At 40.0% G+C, this 24,608-nt stretch overlaps 1 protein-coding gene across 3 annotated transcripts in view; it reads right to left on the reverse strand.

Moving 5' to 3' along the window:
- ITGA6 (integrin subunit alpha 6) overlaps window positions 1-24,608 on the reverse strand; it is a 51,355-nt gene that overhangs the window by 13,844 nt on the left and 12,903 nt on the right. For all 3 annotated transcript variants that reach the window (XM_065637284.1, XM_065637283.1, XM_065637282.1), the window contains exons 2-11: window positions 10,846-10,973; window positions 10,353-10,432; window positions 8,298-8,553; window positions 6,645-6,776; window positions 4,153-4,363; window positions 3,484-3,677; window positions 3,257-3,345; window positions 2,414-2,541; window positions 599-694; window positions 29-90 (exon numbers count right to left, since the gene is read on the reverse strand). In XM_065637284.1, the coding sequence (XP_065493356.1) occupies window positions 29-90; window positions 599-694; window positions 2,414-2,541; window positions 3,257-3,345; window positions 3,484-3,677; window positions 4,153-4,363; window positions 6,645-6,776; window positions 8,298-8,553; window positions 10,353-10,432; window positions 10,846-10,973 (1,376 nt within the window). The remainder of the gene's footprint in view (window positions 1-28; window positions 91-598; window positions 695-2,413; window positions 2,542-3,256; window positions 3,346-3,483; window positions 3,678-4,152; window positions 4,364-6,644; window positions 6,777-8,297; window positions 8,554-10,352; window positions 10,433-10,845; window positions 10,974-24,608) is intronic.

Below are 24,608 nucleotides of genomic sequence, written 5' to 3' on the forward strand. Positions count from 1 at the left end.
GATACAAATATTTATCTTCAAAACTTACTTATTCTTGGATTTAAATCACTGGGGTTTGCAGTATATTGAAAACATGCTCTCACATCCATCCTGTAAAAAGTGCCAAGAAATTAAGATTAACTTTAATAAGGCATGGGCCAACAGAATGAAAAGTTTTAATAGTCCATTGACTGATATTATCAGTCCTATTACTGTGTTTTTCATGCTAGAACAGTAATTTGCTGCTTACTGAACTGAATTACAAAGCAAGAAAAAAATGTTAATAAGCAATTAGAAAAAATATTTTCTGGCATTTGCTTTTACATCTCTACTCATGAGAAAGCTGTTCCGAGTTAAGATATTTGTGTTATAAGTCTTAAGTGGCAAAGTGACATTTATTTTCAAAAATGGACATTATGAACAGCACATATTGCATACCTTGTCTTTAGCACAGTAGTCACAGCAAATTCAGGAAGTCAAAATGATGACATGTAGATACATTTAACCTGCATGACTGTCATATCCCTTCACTTTGACATCATCACTGACTGAATGAATTTTGACAACAGAAAACTCAATACACCAAGGCTTCTGATGTTATAATTTTAAAAAAAATTACCACATTTCACTAGGGTCCTCAGAGTTCTTTTTCTTTAGGTCAATTCTGTCAGGCTGTACTGTAATGCTCCTTCGAATGCTTATCACAGGCCGAGATCTTCATTTGAGGGAAAAATGGAGAATTAAAAAAGAAGGCGGGGGGGGAAGGAAAAGTTTCTGTTAAGTTAAAGGAAATAAATTCATGTGAATCCCAGGTGCCATCCCTGCCTGCACTGATTTGCAACAGAGACACCCCATTAAACACAGAGTTTGTCTTTGATAATGGTTAGAAACAAAAGAAAACTACTTAAAGCTACAAAAAGCAAGTCAAAAAATTACTACAATTGTATTCAGTGCCTGACAGGAAACAGAGTGTATTAATGTGATGTTGGGGTTGTCATTTTATACACATAAAAAGCAGAAAATTCAAAGTGATGGTTCCCAGCCCAATGGTAATTCAGCTGCTGTGAACAACTGTAGGTACTACAGTTCATGCAGACTGATGTTCACAACAGCTTCCATGTGCAGCCGGGGGGCTGTGGGAAACAAGATTTTCATTTCCCCTCTCCTCCGCACGTGGGCTGTAACCATAATTCAATCTGACAGCTTTTCCTTTCTCTTCCTTTTTGGGAGGGACAAGAAAGGACAGTTCACATGAACAATGAATGAGTTGACTCTGCTCTCATCAAAGCATTTAAAGGTTGTTTAAAATGCCCAGTAAGCCACCCCCTCCTTTTCTAGCAAATGTCTTTTAACTGGGCCACCCCTTTCACTGCTCCTCACCATAAAGGTTTTCGTTCTCACCTTTGTAGAAGTTTTTGTACTGCCCTTATCAGCAAATGATTAACGCTCCTTTTGAGTAAGCAGAACACTTCATAATCTAACCAACTTCCATTCATCTACTCTGTTCTCTTCCCCACGCAGTATTAGTTGCTTTTGTTGGGTGCTGTTTCAGTATATTTAAGAACATTCCAACTACGTACACAGATACTATATCTTAGAGACGGGATCATAAAAAAATTGTAGGAAAGGTCATTCTGCCTGAAAGGCAGAGTTGCTTTTCATCTGCAAGATTGAGATAACCAGTTGTGGAGTTTCTCCTCCTCCTATGGGACCTGACAGCAACCACCACAGACTTGAACTTGATCCACAGCTCTGATGAGGGGACAGGCCTCTTCCTGCTCATTACCACTGATTCAACATGACAGTACATCGAGCCGGGAAAAAAGCAGAGGTCTGTAAAAGACTGTGACCTCATCCCCAATTAAGGCATGCGCTACAGCAATCCAAAAGGATCCTGTCTGCAGTGCTTCCTCACGGCTGTTTCCTGGACCCCAGTGCAACCTCAGCAAGGCTGTACCCCTCACTGCTTCTGGATCCTCCCCTGTGAAAGAGGGGGGTTGTTTTGTCTCGTTCTATCTTCAAATAAAGCAGGATTAGATTTATATAACAGCAGCAAACAAAAGCTCTAGCAAATGTATCAGTTAACTTTTCTTACTTATCACCCTTAATTCCATCAAAGGACATGGGCATGCAAGTAAGTTACCACAGGGCAAAGCTGAGGTACAGTTACACTGCACACATCAGCGCTCCAACTCACTGTCCAATATTCACCCTCGTGCCCTGTAGTTATTGCAGGGCAGCCTCTCCATGAGAAGAGGGGGATAAAAAAACCCGATTTTGTGAATTTTAAAAAAAAAATCCTGCAGAATTTCAAACTTCTAGAAGAAAAAATACACTCCAGGCCAAACAGCTTTTTGTTACTTCTAAGAAGTTTGTTTTTAAAAAACTAAAACCAAACCCTTAGTGTAATGAGTTACAGTTCTGTATATAATACCTGAACACAGATACAGAATCTGAAAGGGAACCAACAGCAATATCAGGGTAGGAATTTTTATCCAGGTCCATGTTTCCAGCAACAGAGTAACCAAAGAAATGGGTGCCTGTTTTTTCACCATCAAGAATCTAAAAAGCAAACAGATTGAGGGATTTCAGACATTTAAAAGCTATAAAAGTAAAATAAGTAACAAGTAAACATCATTGTCTTATGGCCAGGAAAAGAAAAGAGACAAGAGGGTAATAGGACCTCTGTGTTGAGGGTAAATGACACTGAAGTGCCAAGATTGTTTTTCTTCCAGGAAGTTACTTTGCAATACCAGTGAGTAGAAGAAAGGACTGTTTTGCATAGAAATGTTTCCAAGCTTATCTTTGTTCATAGTATTTATGCAGTATAGGCACTTGGAACTGAAAACATTCTAGAAAGTATTCTAACAGTGTTCTAGAAGTGTAATCAAGTTCCCTTCTCACCTTGCAGACTGAGCAGAGGTCCTCAAGAAAAAAACAAAAAGGCATAAGCAACTTTATTTAAAAAGTGGAGGAGTAGTAGTAAAAGAGAAAATTAAGAAACTAATTATTTTCAAATCCCCAAATTTATTTTAAAAAAAAGAGTACACATCTACATGCCTTTTTCCTTCTGTATACATTAGTGGTGCCAAAGGACTGCTCCGGAAGGAAAAATGTGTATTAAAATCAATAACTCCTAATCTTTCTGGTCAGCAGTGCAATCTTTGAAGAGTCCTGTAACTTTTCTGCATACCTACCACCCAGTAATTGTAATGGAAAGGAAGATCCTTTAATTTTGTGCACGACTAATTATATATAGTAAAGGTTATTTCATTACCTGTGCTGGTTTTGTATTTATTCCATTCTTGGATCCATGATAAATGTATACTTTGCCAAAACCATCATATGGAGCCCCTACTGCAATATCTGTTGAAAATAAGTTGCAACACCTAAAATCATTCTTGCTCTTTTTGCAGCTTGCAATCATGATGAAGGTAAGATGTGCCAAGTCTGGCACCAGCAAAAAAGTCACATACATTTTTATTGGAATTGTTTTCTACTCACCTGGATATCCGTCCTGATTAATGTCCCCAACATTTTCAACTGCAAGACCAAACATGGAGTCAGTGGTTCCATTTAAGCGAACAGGTTTTACTCCTTCCCATTTGCCTTGCCGGTTAATGTAGATGTACACAGCACCACCAATATCGCCACTTCTGTCAAAGTACTGCGGGGCTCCAACAACAATATCTTGCCATCTTAGAATTAAAGAAAAAAACAAAAACAAAAAACTCAGTGCTTTTACAGAAGAACAGTGAAAAATACCTGATCAGCTCAGACTGGTCTGGAGGTCAGCCAGCCAGAGAGCTGCTGAACAAAGACTAAAAAGCACATTAAACTGGTTGAGCGACAACAGCTCCACTGGTACTACAAGTGGATTACAGTCCCTTCATGACAGACATACAAGGATCTCCTAGGGCCTGCTTTGGGCATGAGATTTATTTCTTCTTTCTTTGTTTACACAATTGTTTAAATCTAAATAAAACTCTTCTCTACGATTAGAAATGTAGACTGTGTCCTCACTGGTTCTCTGAGATGTCGCCATTTCCTCCAGCAAAACATGGAAGATGGGATTTGGCGTTCCTTGTATTTCTAATGTCAAAAACCAAAGCAGAAACAAACCAGATCACCATCCTTCGTTACACAGGCAGCAGGAGTTAACCAAGGCCATACCCGTCACTGTTGAGATCCACAACAGCAACATCATAGCCAAAAGAAGAGGCCAGTCCTTCCCCTTCAAACATGTGCTCCAGTGAAAGTGCTCTCTGATTCTTCTCTTTTTTCAGTAAAACAACTGCTCCACTGTGGTTGGCTCTTGGGGCACCAGACACAAAAGTCATCTCATCTTGGGAGACAATTCCTTTACCAGAGTCCAAAGAGAAACCTTTAACAGAGAAAGAAATAAAATATAAACAAACAAACGTATGGCTTGTACTGTTAACAGCAAAAATAAATTCCCCTACTATATTAAAGTGGTATATTGAATAGAAGGTTTAACAGAACATGATATACTGAGAAGTCTCCATTTCTATTTGGACCAGTGGATGCATGCTTAAAAATCTACACTTCTCTAGACATTACATTTAAGTATTTCCCCCACAAAACTATTATTTCATTGCTCGCTCAGATCTGCTTTTCACAGACACCAAATACGAGACAATTTTTAAACATATCAGCTTAGAAATTACTAGACCTCACCACTTGAATATAGCTCAAGTATTTCACCTCCCGCTAAATTATTGTAAAACTTCCTAAGTACAAGTCAATGCCATACAATCGCAACATGCAAAGTGTGCAGCACAAGCACAGTATTTTACATGAGTGATGTATACAGTACTTGAGAATCACCTTACACAGCAATGGTGAAATTGGCCATTTTGATTTAATGCAGCCCTGAAGGACATGTTCAAACAAATTTAGTCTTTATACCCACATATCCAATGATGGCCAAAGTAGCAAGTTACGCACATTGTAAGGAAGAAAGCTACCAGCCAGCAGGTAAACATCTCCTTTCTGAAACACTTCACCACTAGTACGGAAATTCTCAATTACAGCAATTCACAATGAGACAGTTTCAGAAAAATTTGGAGAGTCCCATCTGAGAGAGGGATGAGAGGGTTTGGAGAAATGCTTGACACATCAGAGCTTCTCTGAAGTCAGGTTATTTTGCAAGCTACTCTTAATCTGAATCCCTGTTTTTACATGCTTCTACTTGGAATGTATTTGAAATGAGGAAGGATGGAGGGGAGAGGATCATGTCATAGGTCTGGAGATTATGTCTGACCAGATGCTGCCACCACAAGTGGCCACAAACCTAAGTAGCTATTCATCATTACATCCTCCGATTTGTCCACCTGTGTGCCAGGAGGCAAAGTTTTGTATACAAACTGATCTGGGTGAGTATCAGATACAGCTGTCAAAAATAGAAGACCTGTAAACAGGAGTGAAAGATTGAAGAGAAAAGAAAATAGTAGTTAAGCGAAGTAGCTATAATCATGTTTATTTCCTGCCTGAACACAGGGAACAGCAATGCCAGTGGACAGCGAGCTGGCCTGGAAGTGGTTTTGATTGTGACAAAAGCAGCATTTACGTTTAGGAGATAAATGCATTTATTCTGAAACTGCAAAAAGTCAGTATTACTCTGTTCACAGCAACAGACACTTCCACAGCACTCCTCTCCTTACCAATTCTTATTTCACCAAAAAAGGCTATGAGATTGTCTTTTTAATGTAAGCTCTTAGGACTTCTTTTTTTTTCCTTTTTTTCTTTTTTTCACCCAGTAATTACTGCTCATATTTAAAGGAAATTTATGTTCTGTTTCTTCTAACAGATACGTAGCTCTAAGTTGGCCATCATCTTGACTTGCTTTTACTTTTTACATTAGCAATGCCCTTCCCATCTCTTCAGCTTTCCACCACACATACAAATTCCAGTTTCAAGTTATCAAAATTGTATTTATTGCATATGCCCAAAACAGTGGATCAATACCCCACAGAAATCTGCACTAGAACAGAAGGTTCTTTACACTTGAGGCCTTTCCAAAAATGAGACGTAGCCTTTTATCTGCACCAACATATTTCACTGGGATACAGTAACAGCCACTGTCCTAAAGGATATATTTTGGCTTTTGTGTGTGCACAAAGTGCAAAAGCCTCCGCTCCTACAACATACACACACACACACACACTTAAATTACAAACACTAGTCCTATTATGGTATTTTAAAGGCCTGTAAAAAGGCCACTGGAGTTTTAAAAACTTTAAGAATAAAAACTTGCACTCACCTACCAGAAGAAAGAAACTGTGGTCTGAACAGTTACATCCAGAAACTCAAATTTTCATAAATCCTCTGACACCACATGGCAGAGACCTTGTGATAAAGGACTACGATCCATACACCGTACTTACCATTAGAGTAATTATAATCACCCCCTGCGAATCTGCAGGTTCTCATCACAGCTCTTCTAGGTACCTCAGCCGAACATCATCTTACACTTAAAACTGGCCCATAAAGGTGGAGGGAGATGTCAGTTATCCAAAACAGTTAACATGTTACAGGGTCCACAAATGAAGGATTTTCTACTCCCATTTTGAATCATTGCACCAGGCTGGGATCACAAATGCTTAAGAAGCCTAAAGAGATTTACCATATGTACTTAATCCTACCTAAGTAACTGTTAGCTGGAACAGGAACTAGATTCTTATCTTGGCGGCTCTCATCACCAACTTCGTAAGGCCCATCATCAAAGATACCCAGATCATAAAATGTCTGATTCTTTTGCTCTGCACGAACCACCCCTGAAGAAATGAAATGATAAAATAAAAGCTAATGAATGGTAAGGGAGAAAAATAACATAAATGCTTTCCAACTAATATTAATTACGATGAATGAGACAGTGACTGCTGCTTAAATGGGACAAACACAAAAATAGTGCACTGGGTGAAAGTGTTTTCAAAAGGCAATGAATCTGTAAGTTCTACCTGTGTGCCAGAATCTCACACTGCTCTACAGAAAGGCCATGCAATGATCTGGAAAACACGGGATACTAAAAAATTCTCAACAAAAACATGGGACCAGCTTTGTAAGAAACCACCCTCATCCCACAGTTCTTAACCTCACAAATCTTTTTGTAAAAGAGAGGTAAGTACACAGGAAAACAAACAAACAAAAAAACCTACTGTTCGGCTATGACAAACACTAGTGATGTATTTATAAAACATTATATAAGGGGAAAAGAGCTATTGTTTGAAAAAAAATGTGTGCTTCCCTTTTATCAACAGGCATATTTAACATTTTGGCAAGCACAAACATGTTTTTCCACGATACAAAGGAGTACTCTTATGACTGATATGCTGTCATAGCGCTTCTCTGCAATTACAGTAAAACAGTGTCTGAACTCAATATGCTGTTTCAGCTTGGTCAGATTTTGTTGACAGATACATGGAAGATTAAGTTTTCACTGAAGTACACCCTGTGCCAGAGCTTAACTCAAAGATTTTGCATGGTTCATATAGCAGGCACAGGTGTACAAGGGGAAAAAACCTAATGGTTCCAGGATCAGATGTTCTGAAGAGAGAATTATTTACAGCTGTTGGTGTAGTGAAGCGCAATGGGAAAAATTGCTTTAAGACAAAAGAGCTGGGCATTTAGATGCTTCTCAATAGAAACTAACAGACAAAATCTATGGGTTTTTTTCCCCTTAAGTTTTGGAATATCTCCTAGATGATACAGAGTACTTGGCTCTTATTCAGACAGATTATCCATAGAATTTTACATGGATATCCATGGGCCATGGATATGAACACATGTAATACTGCTCTGCTCAGTTATCTCTCTGTAATCCTCCAGGGAAGTACTACTTTCCACAGACTTCATACAGAACAAAGCAGAGAATACTGCAAGATCTCATAATAGTAAACAAAGATCTCAATGCGGCTATCTAACATCTGCTCAAATGCAGGAAAAAAGACTGGTCAAATAACTCTAAAATAATTTAGTAATTTGTTCAGTTTGGAAGTCTAAAAGCAAGCACTCAATCCCATCATAAGAGTAAGACTAATAAGAGAAAAATTTCCTGTACATACGTGCAATGGTCTGTTATCCATTCATAAGTACTCCCTCAAAGATAAAGGAACTTCAGAAAATATTTTTGATACAGGAGCATAGCATTTTGTGAAAACAGGGCAAAATCATTAGATCCCTATTATCCCCTTCCCCCTCAAAAAAACCAAAAAAACCCCACAACACTTAGGATGAAACCCTTGGGAGTAATCTCAGAGGAAACAGGAACGGTAGGCAGGAAGGAAGCCAGGTCGTACCTTTCCAATTGTAAGTGCCTGGGGCACCAAACACAATATAATGATAGTCTCTAGTAAAAGTAGCAGCAACACCTTGCTGACAGGAACCAAACTTCTCATGGCCTCTTAAACGACCATCACAAAAACTCCACACTCCATTATCCATATCATCCTTAATAGTGAGATCCTGGCTCAGCACATAGCACCTTCCAATGATATCCCGGGTTTCCTGCACTGTGTTTACATACTGCCTTTTCTCATAGCGATGTGCACATGTCTGCAAGACAGAAGAAATAGTAAGTGATGCTTTCGGTATGTTTGTATGCAAGTCATCAAAGCAGGTTGGTCTCTAGCAATACTTCAGACTAGCAATGCTGCAAGTCACCTCGTAGACACATCTGTGTTGCAATGCACAGACAGTCCGCTGTTCCCCACGGGCAACATATGGGAAAGGCTGGGCATCTATGGATACAAGTCAGAGCAACTAGCTTCATGGCCAAGGAAGGTTGCATGGCTAAGTCCCTCTGCTCTGTGGGATTTAGGGTTCTTAGCTGTAAAGCCTTCCCTGATACCTAACCCCTCTCTTTCAAGAGGTGAGGAGAGAACCACACTATCTCTCACAAAGAAAGAAGTGGCTGTGCTTCCCCGCAGCTGACTTACACACTTGTGCAGGACATGAGAAGGTAGTTCAACCACCATCTACCTCAGACTATTCAGAACTCACTCCTTCCAGAAAAGTGCCACAAAGCAGAGGCTGAAAGCTTTTCCAGTGAAGAGGAGAGATATCCAACTTCCTATGTTGGATGTTCCACTTACGGGATAACTGTGACTGGGGCACAGCAGCTGCACAGAGCACAAGCTGTTCCTTAACCTTTTAGACTGTTCACCTGGGAAGAGAATTCCAATCAAATATTTAACACAAAGGATGAATAGCCACTCTGTTAAGTGGTGTAACCACCAAACCTCTGTAAAAATAGGTGGAATAATCAAACTCCTTTGCCAGCAGTGGTTTTTGGGGAACCAGATGCAGTAGGTGTGTGACAAGCACAAGCAAGCCAGGTTTCTCAGCTGACATACTCTTCCCATGGTTCCTATCAAGGCTTAAATATTAAGCAAACACCCAGAGGCTCCCCGCTTAGAGCACTGCAGCACTGCCTGCTGCACAGTGACCTTCAGGCTGCCCACACCTCCTCTAGTAAGTGCATTTCCCACTTATCACCTATGAAGAAAAGTTCTTTCTCAGAAAATACAAGACAGCATTAGTTAATGATTAATTATTCAATGAGCAGGACCCTCTTTCCATCTGCTCTTCCACACTTTGGGTTCTCAGGCAGACTGAAGCAAGCTATTAATGCCTCTATGTCCTTAAATAACTCCAGATTCACACCTTGAAGTTGCCTGCCTCCAGTTCTGGAAGCAGTGACATTAACCTGCAAGAATATAATTAGTTTCACTGCACATCCATTTCATGATGTATCTGGTATCCTTCAGGACCATGAGCGGCTTCTTTAACTGAGAAAGCACTAAAAAAGTAACATTCTTTGGTAACTCCTGTATTGCATAAAATAAAGAATATTTCTGTATTGTATAAAATAAAGAATAGCTACTAGTCTTACTGCAGTGCTATGGCCGCATTCGTTCATAGGAGTAAACCAGCCAAAGTCCCTGATAAAAGTTTAAGTGAGGTTGATCATCCTGGAAAACAGGCTGGTGACAGCCTGCTACTTTTACAACCTTTTCACATTATCTTTCCTATTTCAGTAGCTAGTAGTATTTAAAAGAAATAATGTGTTTATCACAAAAAAATTCGTGGACACCCTGAAAATGAATTGTCCATCCTAGATGGTTGTTACAAAGATTATAAAGAAAGCCTAACTCACAGTTCGAAAAATTATTTAAAGCTTTTACAATCTCAAGTGTCTTACTTTGCCAGAGACATTTAAGTCCTTCCTTACAAGAAAGAACAGGAGTAAACATAGGAAAGTCACCATTCAGACAAACACATAGAAATGCAGACCATTCAGAACATTTACCATCGACCCAAAATGTTTTTATAAGTTAGTCCTCTAAACTTACCACCACATTTCCTCCTGGCCCCTGACTTTGGACAGTTACACCCATCCATTGGTCTTCTTTACTCTCCATCTTCGGGTCAGCTGCAAAGTATCATAATACAGCTCCAAATATTAACAGTTAACTACTTTTTTTCTTTTCTCTTTTTTTTTTTGAAGCCCCTGTCAGGACAGGCACTTCATACAGTAAATGAGACAGTCTGCAGGTGGCAGTGTCTGTACATTTTATCACTGACAACATCCATTTTATTAAACACTTCTAGCGTATTACTTCATGTCACATCAATTTACAAAAGAATAAGAACATCCAAATCTACCAAGATTTAAGCATCTCGTGCTATCTTAGCAATTAAGCTACAACTTATTCTGATGTAAAAAAAGTTATGTATACATCCATAGAAGCAGCTGGCTGATATGCTGCCTTTGGAAAGGACAACATCAAATAAGAAAAAGCAGACAACTGTTTCAATGCAAAACAAAAGCACTGAAGAACTTACTCTCTTCATCAAATATGACACGTGTGCAGCGTGTGTTTGGAGATGCGATGTCACAGCTGTACAGCCCTCCTGTTCTGTTGGCTTGTTGGGATGGAAAGGCCTTTTCCCGAGGAGCTCCAACCAGCAATCTGCAAGGAAACAGAAATCATTTCAAGAGATCTGCAGAGGTCATATTAGGAAAAGGAAGGCAACATAATCAGGAAGTGTTTTCACCACGTTACTAGAGGTTTGACGTGCAAACGTTTGAAGGTGGACAAAAAGCTACATCAGCACACTGTTCCTTTAAAAAAAAGGTGGGGGGGTGGGCTATAAAGCAGTAATAGTTCTGCACTTATTGGACATGCAAACCAGTAAATGTATTGATACTATTGCTATTATCGCTGCAATGTTTACTGCGAGCAGTTGATAAAAATTTTTTAAAAGTGTCTGGCAGTTTTGCAAAAACCATCCTTCTGTCAGAGAGTGAGGTATTTTTTGCCTTACTAGAAACTGTTGGTAAGCGTGGGAAAAGTGTTGTTACTAAAATGACCCCAAGCCCCCAAAGCAGTCAATAAAAGTGCTTTCAGGCATTCTTCTAGTTTGACACCAGTCCTGTGTGCCACTGTGGAGCCAAATTTACAGGCACCTTAATATCTCCGACCTGTGAAACAAGGCAAGATCTCTCCTGGCTCAAGTAAGTGTCCACTCAACTGTTCCAAGCTCCGTGCAGACTCGCACTCCCCCTCTCCACTCCTTTGGCCGGAAAACTCCATTTTGAAGCTGAAAATGTTTTTCTCCCAACAAATCTCTCATCAAGAGCAGGCCATTCCCACAAAGGACTTATTTCTCATATGAAAAAGGCCACTCGAACAAGCCCTTGTTAGGCACCGTGCTAGTAACCAAAAGTGAAGGTTATTTTAAAAACAGAATAAAGCATTTTTTTCCCTGTATCAACTGCCCCCCATGAGTATTATCACAAAATCACCAGTAGACATATCTACTTGCAAAATAAGGGGTTTCAGCCAAAAAAATTCTTTCATTGTCTAGTTTTCTTCGAAGCATCACACACACACAAAGAAGAGCTGCCTCTCAAGCTGCTGAAACTAATAACCAGTTTGCAACCGTTTATGGAAGAAACAAGAAACATCATGCTCAGCTGAAAAAACAAGGACAAGAGAACAGCACATGGACAGGTGCAACGCAGCAGGTACAGTGGGTGGGTGGGTTGGTGGATGGATGGATGCTGAACCAGACTCCATGTGCTTCCTGGCCCTGGTACAAAACATTTGAAAGAGGAGATCTCTGACATCACAGTGTCCAGGAGGGCAAAGCTGGGACTACAGTTGGATCAAGGCTCAAAGAGGAACTCGGATCCCCATTAAGGCTTCAGCTACAGAGTTTTGCTCTTGAGAGAAAAACTCTTCTGCATGCTTGATAGTGGCAGTGGGACAAAGCACATTGCTGTCCCTCAGAATGCTTTTCTTACTAAAAACAAGACTCACTTTTATTCATATCTAGCAATTAAGACTGGATCAGCTAAGATCAAAACATAATTTTTGTTATTACGAAAATGTTTATTCAATGTCACTGGTGAGAGGCAAAATGAAACTGATGTATTCTAAGAAAACACACTTTTTTTAAAACAGAAAATTACATCTGTACTGTGAAACAGCCCAAATTCTCACCACTTTTATAGAAATAAATTCTCCCACAATCCATAATTTGCCTTCATGAAGGTAACCTCCTGAATGGTGAAACCTTCAGGTAAAATATTTGCTTTTGAATGATACATATATAAAATCAGGACAACCAGTGTGAGTGAGTTTTGGTTTAAAGTGTTTCCTTCTTTTCCCCCTACACGTCTGGCATCTTTTTCAAAGATTTTTTCAGAAACATAGCACTCATCACAAGAGTTTGTAATCTAAACAACCACGCTTTTAGAAAGGCCATTAATAACTTCATTTTCTAATTTTGGCAACAGTGCATTTAGCTCTAATCTCTTAGAGTAATTCTTCTGCAAAGCATCTGTTTCTGAGCTATTCCTAACATGGGAATAGATAAATTTTCTCCCCAGTTCTGTTATCCCCCAGGGAAAGACAGATGAGGTTTCTTTCTTCTCTCTCTCTTTTCTTTTTTTTTTTGTTTTTTTTTTTTTAATATTAACAACCATAAATTTAAGAAAGTAGAGGCACTGATTTCCTAACGTATAGAAGTTTTTATTATTTCTACATTTTCATTCAAAGCTTGGGGAGTAAAAATGATGTACTAAATTTCACTTAAAGGAAATTTGATCAGAAATCTTTTGTTTCAATATTATGAACACAAGTAGAAGCTTCTGGAATTGAAATACTTAATCTGGTTTAATTCACCCATCTGCACACTACTGAGAGCAGTGGTGCTCGATCAGGAAAATTACAACCCTGTTCTTTTCTGTGGGACAGCCAGACTACATCCACTCCGCAGCCAAATGACACCTTTTACAACACTCCATGATGTGACCATAATCTTGATGACAATTCAGCTGAAGGGAAGACCTGCTAAGGCATCAGGGAATAAACAGCATTGCCAACAGAAAACAAAGTGGAAAGATGTGACATGTGACATAAGATGCCCCAAATATTCAATGGCATCTCAGACACCTGTTGAGATCAACAAATGAACAATGCAATTGTTCAGTCTTCTTTTAAAAAAAAGCGTCCATCCAACATGATCTCAAAGGAAACAGATGACCATAGCTTTTTCCCAGTGTCCAAACTGCCGTCCAAATCTTGCGTAAGTTATTTTCTCCTAATTTTGCATATGTTATTTTTCACTGTAAACAAAGTATTTCAAAGCAGACTTATTTAAAACTCTCCAGACTTCAAAGAATTTTTGTCAGGAATCCCGTCACCAGTCTTCAAGGCTCATCAAACACAAAAATCTTGAATCCTGTTGGGTACATCTCTGCAAGTCCTAATTCACAAACCGGTCCAACAGTAGCACAAACTATGAACAGGTGCTTGCCAAGGATCAGATCAGTTAGGTAGATGCTATGGTAAATACTGAAATGTATTTTCAGGTAGCAGCCAAAGATGTGTTAAGAAGTGGTGTAACTCCTTTGTACTTCTTCACTACTTATCTGCCCCAAAGACCACAGCAGAGAAGACTAAACCGAAGGTTCCAGGTTCTGCAACACAGGTTACTAACGGTGATGAGGATTATAAAGGTTATGAGGATTATCCACAGTATTAGGATTGTAAGTAAGAAAGTCACATGCATCTAACCTTTGTCTGAATGAATCAAGCAAAACATAAAAATCACATCAAGCAGATTGTGACTTGTGATCAACAGAGCTGCTATTCACTGTGCCTACTGTTCAAGATGTATATTTGAAAAATCAGAATTTATTACAGAAGCCAAATTAGTTCACTTATGAAAGTGTGCACAAAACTAAGGATGTATGACAGGGAGCCTGCACCAGTGTGAATTTCAGCATGACTGCAGCAGCCCAAATGAATCAGCTTGTAGGCTGAGCTGCGCTACGTGCTCAGCAGTCCTTCCTGACTGAGGACACATTCCAGTCATTACTGTATAGCTACTTATTTGGCTGTGTTTTAACAAAAGAATTTTAATTAAGTTTGAGCTCATTACGCCAAAAACGGGTTAGGTTTTTCTATAGCTATGCATATTCCGTTTTAGCTTTCCCAGTGGCAAGCAAAATCTTTCTGCAACAAGGAAGAGGTAAGGGGGGGTGAGGAGATGCTCTCCCAGCTATTGCTACCTCCTTTATTCGCAGATGAAACACTAAGATTAAAACCAAGTAACTTGCTCCGCAAACAAAGACTGACAAAACGAAGGTCTTCATTTCTCTCCAGCTCTGATCACAGTATGACTCATTTTATTCACTGGGACTTGTCCCTGAAGGTGGAGGAGGGCTACAGTCACTACTTTCAATTCAGGTCTCAATGCCCAAAGTCAGGCTCCAGAATCCATACTTAGATATCACAGTAACACCCCAACTGTCAAGACTGCAGAGTCAAAGATGAAAACCTCAGAGACTCCGACATGCGGACATTTTATTGATTTTCTATCCCACAGCATGTTCACTTTATTACTATGTAGGGAACAGAAGCTCGGCCATATAATACACTGAACAGAAACATGTTTGAGCATCAGTTCCTGTTGGAGCCTTAGCTTTTTATTATTTTAGCTATGATTATGTAGTATGTAATGCTTAGCATATGAGCTAAAATTGACACACAAAAAAATCATGACTCCTCATGTAAATTACAGAATCAGATGCTTCATACTACTTGAATCCTGATTTTCCCCATTCATCTTGCTTAAATATATACTATAAACTGATTAGGTTTTCCCTGAGCCAATCAGACTGCAGAGATCTTAAATGAACTTCTATTAATAGTTCATTACATTTCTATAGATTGAAAGAAGTGTCTATCACGTGACAATGCTGGAAAAAAATCAGAATTCTCTCATACTCTGGCACAAAACTACAATGCTCATAATTAAAATATGTGCCTTCCAATTTCAAACTAAAATTCTAATTTCAAACGAAATAAATCAGTCCTGTTGCTCTACTGGTTAGAATGAGATTAATTATTGCTTTGTCTTAATGACTTCTTGGAGATACAAGATAATGACTGAAGTCTCACTGCCAATTATGAGCATCTGCTGGTTTCCAGGGACAGATTTACTCTCTTACAACCCCAGATTCCTGGCCAAATTTGAGATAATCCTTTAGGATTAGAGCTCCAGGATTGGTATGTAACACCAGTTGAACTAATTGACACCACTGAGATGCAATTTTGGCTCAGGTGGATGGTGCCGCATTGCGCAGAAGCCGGTGACCCCAGGTGTACCTGCATGTGTGAGGTGCAGCTAAAATGTGCAACAGGGACAGGCATGAGCCCCCCCGAGAGAGAGGGACCGCCACAGCACCACATCCCCCATAACCCTGGGGCACAGCTACACCCACCCCACCTCACTGCAATATTACGTTACACCTGAATGAAACAGCTGAGGCAAGAAAAACTCCATTTCATCAGTTACACTGAGCACACCTCAAACCTCAGAAAAGGCATCAAGACATCTTACTGACTTGATCTAGATCTGGACCAGACCTTTGGAAAACTGTATGACATAAACATACTTTATAAACCCACACATCTCAAAGAAGTGAGAGGAGGTGGGAACTCAAAGCCCACAGCCAGGCAGGCACCAGGCCTCAGCTTGTTGACTGCTGTTAACCACTACTCAGCAAGAACAGTCTGGTGACAATCAAGAAGAACGGCTGTAATTTAATCAAAAGTAGCCCAACAGAGTTATTAAAATTCAAAGCCAAATACACTAGAAATAACTTCCCATTTTAAATGGTAGTACAGAGTATTAAGCAGCGGGGTGCAGATTTTTAAACCTTCCCTGCCTTTCATTGGTAATTTTTGAGAATTTTAGAAGGTGGCTGTGGCTCCTTCTCAGTTAATGAAAACGACAGTGAGAACTGGGAGGACTTTCTGCTCATAGCTATCTGAACTCCTGCCAACATTGCTCACGGAACTACCCTGGTCGCTTCCAAAAGGAAAGCTGCAGTTCAGATGAGAAAACCATACCAAAAGAAATCCATAAAATCTTCAAGCTCCTGGAAGTATTCCCTCACTCCATAGCGAAATTCTTTTCCTCACAGTACAGAACTATCTAAGGACACCATACAATTTTCGCAACACACTTCAGAGAACAAAAATTATCAGCGATTCATTACAGTTCTGTTTTGCAATAAACACTTACTCAAAAGAAATCAAGTCAAAGGAGGGAGAATATCTTCAACGTTTTTTGAAAGCAAATCCTGTTCATCAAAGTAAGAGGCTTCCATCAAGTAAATTACATTTTGATTTAAACAAATACAAAAAATACCACAGTCTGCACTGAGCTCAGATACTCTGCTATCACCTAAAGCTTTCTTCATTCCTTAAATTCTTTCCTCTTCCATGGTATCTTCTACCCCAAACAAGGCACCATCTCTTTGCCATCCTTTCTTTACAAGTAGCAGCCAACACATGAACAGTGCCAGCTCTGAGCTTTAACAGACTGGAGTAGAAATCACTGAAAGTGTTTCCTGGGTAACAAACCATTAGCCATTTCCACATATAGGCGGAATAAAATAGTCAGTGGTGTAAGTAATTGCCAATTTTGCAACCTTCATTGAGCACAATGTCCAATTTAACGTTGCTGTTCTCACATAACAATGCTGCCAGTGCAGACTTTGCACTTCATTGTGTTTTCAGAAAGACTCCATATACACAAGGGGAGCACATTTGGAAAATGATGAAGCTAAATGCTATAAAACTTCTTCCATCCCTGGCTAGACAGGTAGACTCCTGTATCCTTTTCCTCTCACACTCGGAGAACTTGCTTGCAAAGAGTTTCCCTGGATTGAACAAAATTAAGAAATTAGAGTAACTACCGCTAATTCATATTTAGATAAAATTTTGCTACCAAAACAGTAGGCACAGTCAGTAGTCATCTATCAAATGTTTAAAACCTCCACGCAGAGACCACTAAGCTCAATGTGGACATCTAGAGAGCCCTCCACTGGGGATGTATTTTCAGGCCTCTGCACGGGTTTCGTCTCAACAGTTTTTAAACTTCAGAAAAGGGGAGGATAGGAGCATCTTAACCCTCACCACATTCCAACATAACTAAAGTCAGTGAACAGGACAGATCCCGTGTTCGAATACTGGTGGCACCACCTCTGCTTTGCGCCTGCATTTGGCTTCTCACAACAGAAACAAGTCCCAGGACAGGAGAACCACAGACTAACAAGCACAGAGAGACTGTCCCTCCATAGCCACAGGCTGCTAACAGGAACAGGAGCTGAACCACGAGACTGGGTTGCTCAAAAAAGATCCCTCTCCCTGCAAAAGCCAGTAACTTTGTCAGCAAGGAATTTGCTTGTGACATTTTTTGCAGAGATACCCATCACTGCAGCATGTTATTAACAGCTATTCCAAGTGACTGATGATTCTCCTAATCTGCTACTCCATAGTTAGATTTTCTAACTACTACTGCAAAGCCATGGACAAGTACACCATTAATCTCTGTTGCCTGGAGGCTTGGCACTTGAAGGATTGTGATTTTCATGTTATTTATTCATTTTAGGAAGCAGATTATGACAGAAGCTGGGAAAATAAGCCAAAAGCAGCATAAGCACTAGGGCAAGCTACTACAAGACAAAACTGGAACTACAAAGATACCTGTTGTTCTGGAAAGGCCACTTATTGACTTTCTGAAAGTCACATGGAAAAATAAATGCTTTCCTCTCATAGTCCAGAGCCCAGCCTGTACAGATTTGAAATTGGTTTTGCAGATCTCATTTTCACTGGTAGAAAGCATTTTCCTTACAAGAAATGGTACAGTCTGTCCCAAAGTCATGTTTCAAAATACAGTTTTCCATTTCAGACACCACTCTGGCTTTAACCAGGAGATAGACCTCACGTTTCTCATATTGTCAAATAGCAAGTGCAATCTCACAGTTTTAATTTCTTCCTCACAAGCTACACATCTCACCAGATTTAAAAGAAAGAACAATGACCCGTGCTAGGAACAGATCTGAGCATGAAGTGATACTGTAAAACATGTATTAGACAGTTTCATTATTAATCTATGATAAACTCATGGAAAAAAATATATTAAAAGGATTTTCACTCAGATTTTCTAACATGGCAGTGCCTGTTACTGCATGAAATCCTCTTATAACAACATGGGGTGACAAGTATGCCATTTAAAGAATCAAATTCGGGAGCCGAGGCGCTGGCACTCCCAGCCCAGCCCTTGCCCACAGCCACCTTGTCCACACCAGGCCCCCTGGAACCACACGAGTCCCACCACAGCCAGTCGGGCACAACCCAGCCTCTCTCCGGAGGGCGAGCTGGGGCACAGGTCCCCACAGCAGCAGGACCAGGGAGCAAGCGCAGCCGCAACAAAGCAGGGGTGAGCCAGCAGTCCCAGCTCCCCGCAGGCACAGAAGGAGCGAGTTGTCCCTCCGTGCTGCCCCACGCTGCAATCTCGCTCTCATGCCAGCAGCCCCACGCACCAGAGCCCTGGCCCATCTCCTCGCCCAGCACTGCCCTGGCTCCCGCGGTGAAACAGGCTGGAAAGAAGCGGCTGCTGGTGCTGCTGTAAAAAGTGGTGAGTTGGTGCTGTGATCAGTGTTTTGGAGACATGCTCACTCTACAGGCTCCAGTAAGCAAATGCATGACAAATCAGGAATTACTGCCTCCTGCACCAGGACTGCTGCCCATACATGTCATAGAAAACCTTTGAATTCAGATTTAAACTTCTTCATATTTGCAGGGCTTGTCCTTGTACTGCTCCTACACATGCCATCTCCATTTGAAGTTCATGAAAAATGAAAGGAGTATCATATTGTCTATTAGGCACATGTTTTAGAAAATGAACATGGAAATAATCAAAATATGGAAACAGTTGCTCAGCCTTTTTTTTTTTTTCCAAAAAGCAATCTCAAACTGCAGTGCTCCCAGTCAGTATTAGAAGGCACTACTTGTTAGAGAGGTAACAACCATAACAGGCACATACTGTTCATCGATATGCCAAAAGCCATTTTTTAAAAAGTTGCAGGAATTTTAATACAGTGCAGAGCAAATATTTGGGTTGAAATGTCATTCCTCTATTTCCTTCACTGAATGAAGCACATCAATTTCATTTATGACCATAATTAAAGCATTAAAAGGCATGAAAGAAGTACAGCAAAAGGGACAGACCTTTCACTCTAGAATCAATGGGCAATATAACACGTTAAAGCAACTAATCGCACAGCTCTGCAGTATTGGAAGAGCAACGGCTCCCCAGGCTAAGCCAAGCTGTGGTTCCTTCACCCATATACCCAACTTATGAGATGACTCCTACTCCTTCTTTTCCTTCTTTGTAGGACAAATAACAAGATAGGGAAAAATCTCTTGCACTAGATACACAACCACAGAAATGTTAATATGTGACTCTGGCAGATTCACTGTCTGAACCAAAGTAGTTCATCCCATTCAGCTAAGATGTACCAACCAGAGGCCCAGCAGGAAGCTCACCCAGGCCAGACCAGCACTGGCACGGGGAGCCAAGCTGTGCCCTTCCAGCTGACACACAAACCTGCAGCACCAGAGAGCCATGCTGCAGGGACAGGCTGAGGAGCTCTGCTGCGTAGAAAGCCGTGTACCCTCCCGATATGTAATCCCTAGTAGATGTTTCAGAGGATGAGTACACGAACAACCAGCAAACACACACTTCAACAGCCAAAAGTCACTTGCACGCCAAAGCACAGATTTCAAATTATGCTTTTGGTCTTAAAACCGTCATAGCCCTGGGTTAAACGCATATAAAGGATCCACAGTTTGAGTAAGGCTTTTCTGCAAGTCGTGAACTTAATTACAAAAGCAGATGTGTCACTGGGTACATGTACTGACACATAGGCACTCCACTCCTTCAAATTAACTGAAAACACAGGCATTCAAATCACTTGGAAGAACTTCAATAGGTATTTTTGTAGGAGGACCAAGTCGATGCCCATGCCACTGAGACACTTAAGGAGCCTTTTTTTACGCAGACATTGATCAAACAAATCAACAGAAATAAATCATACATTCACAAAAAAGTTCTCCATATACACATTTGTGGAAGAAGCAGCAATTCTATTTTACTACGAGCAGGAATGTACAAACTATGAATTTCAAACAGCTTGCAAAACCTAAGAACAAAATTCTTCTGTTTGCAAAATAACTTACATTTGAGACTATGCCAAGAAACCCACTGCATTCTCTTCCGACTGCTCCCCCTACACACACACACACACTTAATTTTTACATGACTCTCCTCACACTTACTGTTTTTTCCATCTTTCACCACTCCCCACATTCTCACTTGAGCAGAACCTGAAATTAATTACTTGTTTTAAAGTATTTTAACACCCTGTATTCCTGTAGATGGAAAGTTGCGCAAACAGCATTTCAGCTGTTACTAGGACTGGATCTGACCTGACAACAACAAAGTATTCTTCCACTATATGCAGGAATATATGAATAGCTTGGCTGGGAAGAGAGAGAAACCTACTTCTTCAGCAATATTCTGGGGCCACCCTACATAATTATCAAACATTTCTTTAGCAGAAACATAAGTCAAGTGGATGAAAAGTTTACAGGGACTTGCACAACTATGCCATATTTTTCGTAGCAGCTACAAAAGTTGGCTATATAAGAAAAAAAAATTATCTTAGCATCTTTGGCCAAGAAAATAACGTGATTCTCACTTAGGGTTTGTTTCACGCTAAAGAAACACGGACAATTATATATAAGGTGTGATCTCTTTCCACACGTTCTGCTAGACATGACCAAGTTCCAAGAGCTAGCAGATTTAACCACTATGCAGCTTCAGCACCACCAAGGACAAAGTGCAAAGCTAACTAATCTTTGCAATTCCCATACAGGAGTAATGTGAAAAGAGCTATGAGAAAAGAGGGACGCAGAAAATTCAACTACCCACACCAATAATGTGCTTGCTATCAGTAACAGCTGGTTGCCACTTCTGAGCACTTCCAGGATAAACATGCATTTCCCTCAGACCTTTGACCTGTGCATGTGCTGCTGAGCAAACAACCTCAGACATTACAGGGATGAGTCATTCCCAGCACACTTGCAATCTTGTTTTGCTTTGTTTTTTAAAGATTTTTTTATAGACCTACTTTTGAGGATACCAATGCCAGCTGAAGCAGGTAGAAGGTAAGCACATTTACCTCCATTTGAAAAACTGCCTTTGTCATCTTCACTAAAAACGAAATTACCCTCAGTCTCTGTAAGAAAGCCTGCCACTCCTACAGACACTATCAGCAAACCTGATTAACAACAAAATGCTAATCATTCCTATTTGCTGCCCCCTGTTTCTCAAAGATCTCCAAACTCCTTGGAAATAGAAAACAAATACAAAGAAGAATACAGCTGAAAAGTAACCTAGAAATTCAACAGCTGATAGTAAAATCCAGTACAGGTTCCATATGTGTTACCCTGGAGGGACCCAAGTGCATTTTTATACTGTAGATGGCATCTAGACAGGGAGCATTACATGAACCCCTCTTGCTTCTGTTCTTGATCCTGCAGACCTGTCGCTTCCAAACAGTCAAAACATCCTCACACAAGTACAACTGCTCAAAGGAAATCCATATTAGGAAATTACATATTTTTAGATGCAGTTCTGTAAGAGGAAACAAGAAGAACAGCCAATGCTCCAGAATCAAAAACAGTCAGTGCATACTAGCAAATGCCCTAAAAATCACAATGCAAGAACCAGTACCATTTGCCTTTTATTATTGTTTTGATACAAAACCTAATCATAGGTACTTCACAGCAGAATACATCTGGCCTGCTTTTGTGGTTTAACCCCAGCCAGCAACTAGGACCATGCAGCCACTTACTCATGCTGCTCCCCAAGTGGGATGGGGAAAGAGAATCGGAAAGGCGGGGGGGGAAAAAAAAATCAAAACACAACAACAAAACCCTCATGGGTTGAGACAAGAACAGTTTAATAGGACAGCAAAGAAAGTGGGGGAGGTGGGGAAGGCAGAACCCAGAATATGCAAAAGAAGTGATGCACAATGCAATTGCTCACCACCTGTGAGTTCATTCCCAAACAGGAGTAATTGCTCCCTGCCAGCTCCAGTTTACATACTAAGCATGAGGTTGTATGGTAAGGAATATCCCTATGGCCAGCCTGGGTCAGCTGTCCCGGCTCTGCCTCCTCCCAGCTTCTTGTGCACGTGGTAGAGCATGGGAAGGTGAAAAAGTCCTTGACTATCTGGCAACAACCAAAACATCAGACTATTATCAAGATTCTTCTCATACTTACTCCAAAACACAGCACTATACCAGCTACTAGGAAGAAAATTAACTCTACCCAACCGAAACCAGGACAGCTGCTCTTGAAACTAAACTGCAAGTCTCTTCTCCAAAGCAATAGTTAGGGAATTGTCAAAACAGTCTTAGAACATATGATACTCTTGACACATTAAACCCAAGGTACATGCATTTACCAAATATACATTACATTTGATGCTAAAGTTATGAAGGGACACTTATTAAACTATGGTTCAGTTCCCTTATTTTTTATATACTGGATAATTCCCTTTGAAATGGAAGTGAGACTTTTTTCCACATTCATGTTTGCTCTTCTAAGCTATATTCTACTGCCATTACTTTCAAAGCACTAACTTCATCCCAACAATACCCAGTGCTAATATATGAATTATTCAACATTTCCAGACCATTCTGTATACTTCTTTCTTCAGATATCCTTGTGCCTCCTACTGTACCTACCTTGTTAAACACAACTATGAGGTATTAATTTTCTGCCTAACATTTTACGGTACAGACCACCATCTGCTCATTCAATAATACATATTTTTGCTCACTTGTTTCTAAATAGCCCTTTGCCTAATTATGTCTTGTCTTTTCCACAGAACATGTCCCCAGAATGTGACATTTCTACAGTTATGGCTAGAATGATTCATCCAGCCCCAGGCTGGTTCTGAAACATTTAAACAATATCTGATTTTAAACAGCAGTTCTTCTGCAATGAATGAGGTATCTTCTATGAAAAACTTCACAGATCGCATACCTCGCAAAACTGACAGTTGCTCTGGCACACATGGAAAGGGGTTTGGGTAGAGTTTAACAGTGGAAAAATGAATGGCCCATGCTGACTAGTGAACGATTTACTGCTGGAACACACCAGGCAGCCCAATATACTGATTTGGGAAATGTTCTGTTTTATTTTGCGGACAATCCAGACAGCAACAAATTAGATTAGCAAACCATTCTTCTCTGCTTGTTATCCTTTAAGAAAAAATGTTTATGAGAAGTCAGCCTACCTGTCCTGCTTCTGTTTAAGTTTTTCTGTTATTTACAAAATAACATTAGCAGCATTAGTAACATATACTACACAGAAAATTGCAGTCATCTTAGCAAGCACCCCAAGAGTGATTTTGTGCTTATCTTCATTCCTCTTTTACAGTTAAAGAAATAATATCGCTATAAATTATGTTGAGATTTTTGGATTTAAGAGCCTACACAACTGCAGATATTTATTAAAAGGCAGTCAATAGTAAAGAGCCTTCTCAGAAACTTAGATAATTTTTTAATTAAATAAAAACACTTAATTTGACGGTCATACTACAAATATTTACATTTGTCTTGTACAGTTACAGATTGGATTCATCAAATGGTCCAGGTGCAGACTGATGGGGTTAGCCAGTATTTCTGAAGAAGATACAACACAGACTATTATTTCTTGCCATGGTACAAGACATTTTTCAACGAGATCGTAACAAAAAAAGGGATGAATTAGGACTCTCTATACAAGCAAATGGTATTTTTAACAGTAGACAATGCAGTACATAAAACTCTACATCTGGATTAAGACGAATCCATTCCTGGTGGTATGGTTGCCTTATGGTTTATTCTTTAAGTATAGGCCACCTTTAAGAGTCTTGTTCACCATCAAGATAGCCAACACAAGAGTGAAATTGATACAGAAATTGTAGTATATCTAATAATAATAATAATAACAACACAGCTGTACCTCTGTGTCCAACACTACCAGTACATCTCAACTCTCTGTGCACACCCGTAGGAAAGCTCTTTGCTGCTCTCAAGACCTCAAAATTTTTGGAAAAGGAAAACAGAAAGCAGAGGAAAACTACGTCCTGAAATAAAAATGCTAAATTTTAAGATTTCAGA

The sequence above is a fragment of the Caloenas nicobarica genome, chromosome 6 (genome assembly GCF_036013445.1).
Source record: "Caloenas nicobarica isolate bCalNic1 chromosome 6, bCalNic1.hap1, whole genome shotgun sequence".
Taxonomy (NCBI): domain Eukaryota; kingdom Metazoa; phylum Chordata; class Aves; order Columbiformes; family Columbidae; genus Caloenas; species Caloenas nicobarica.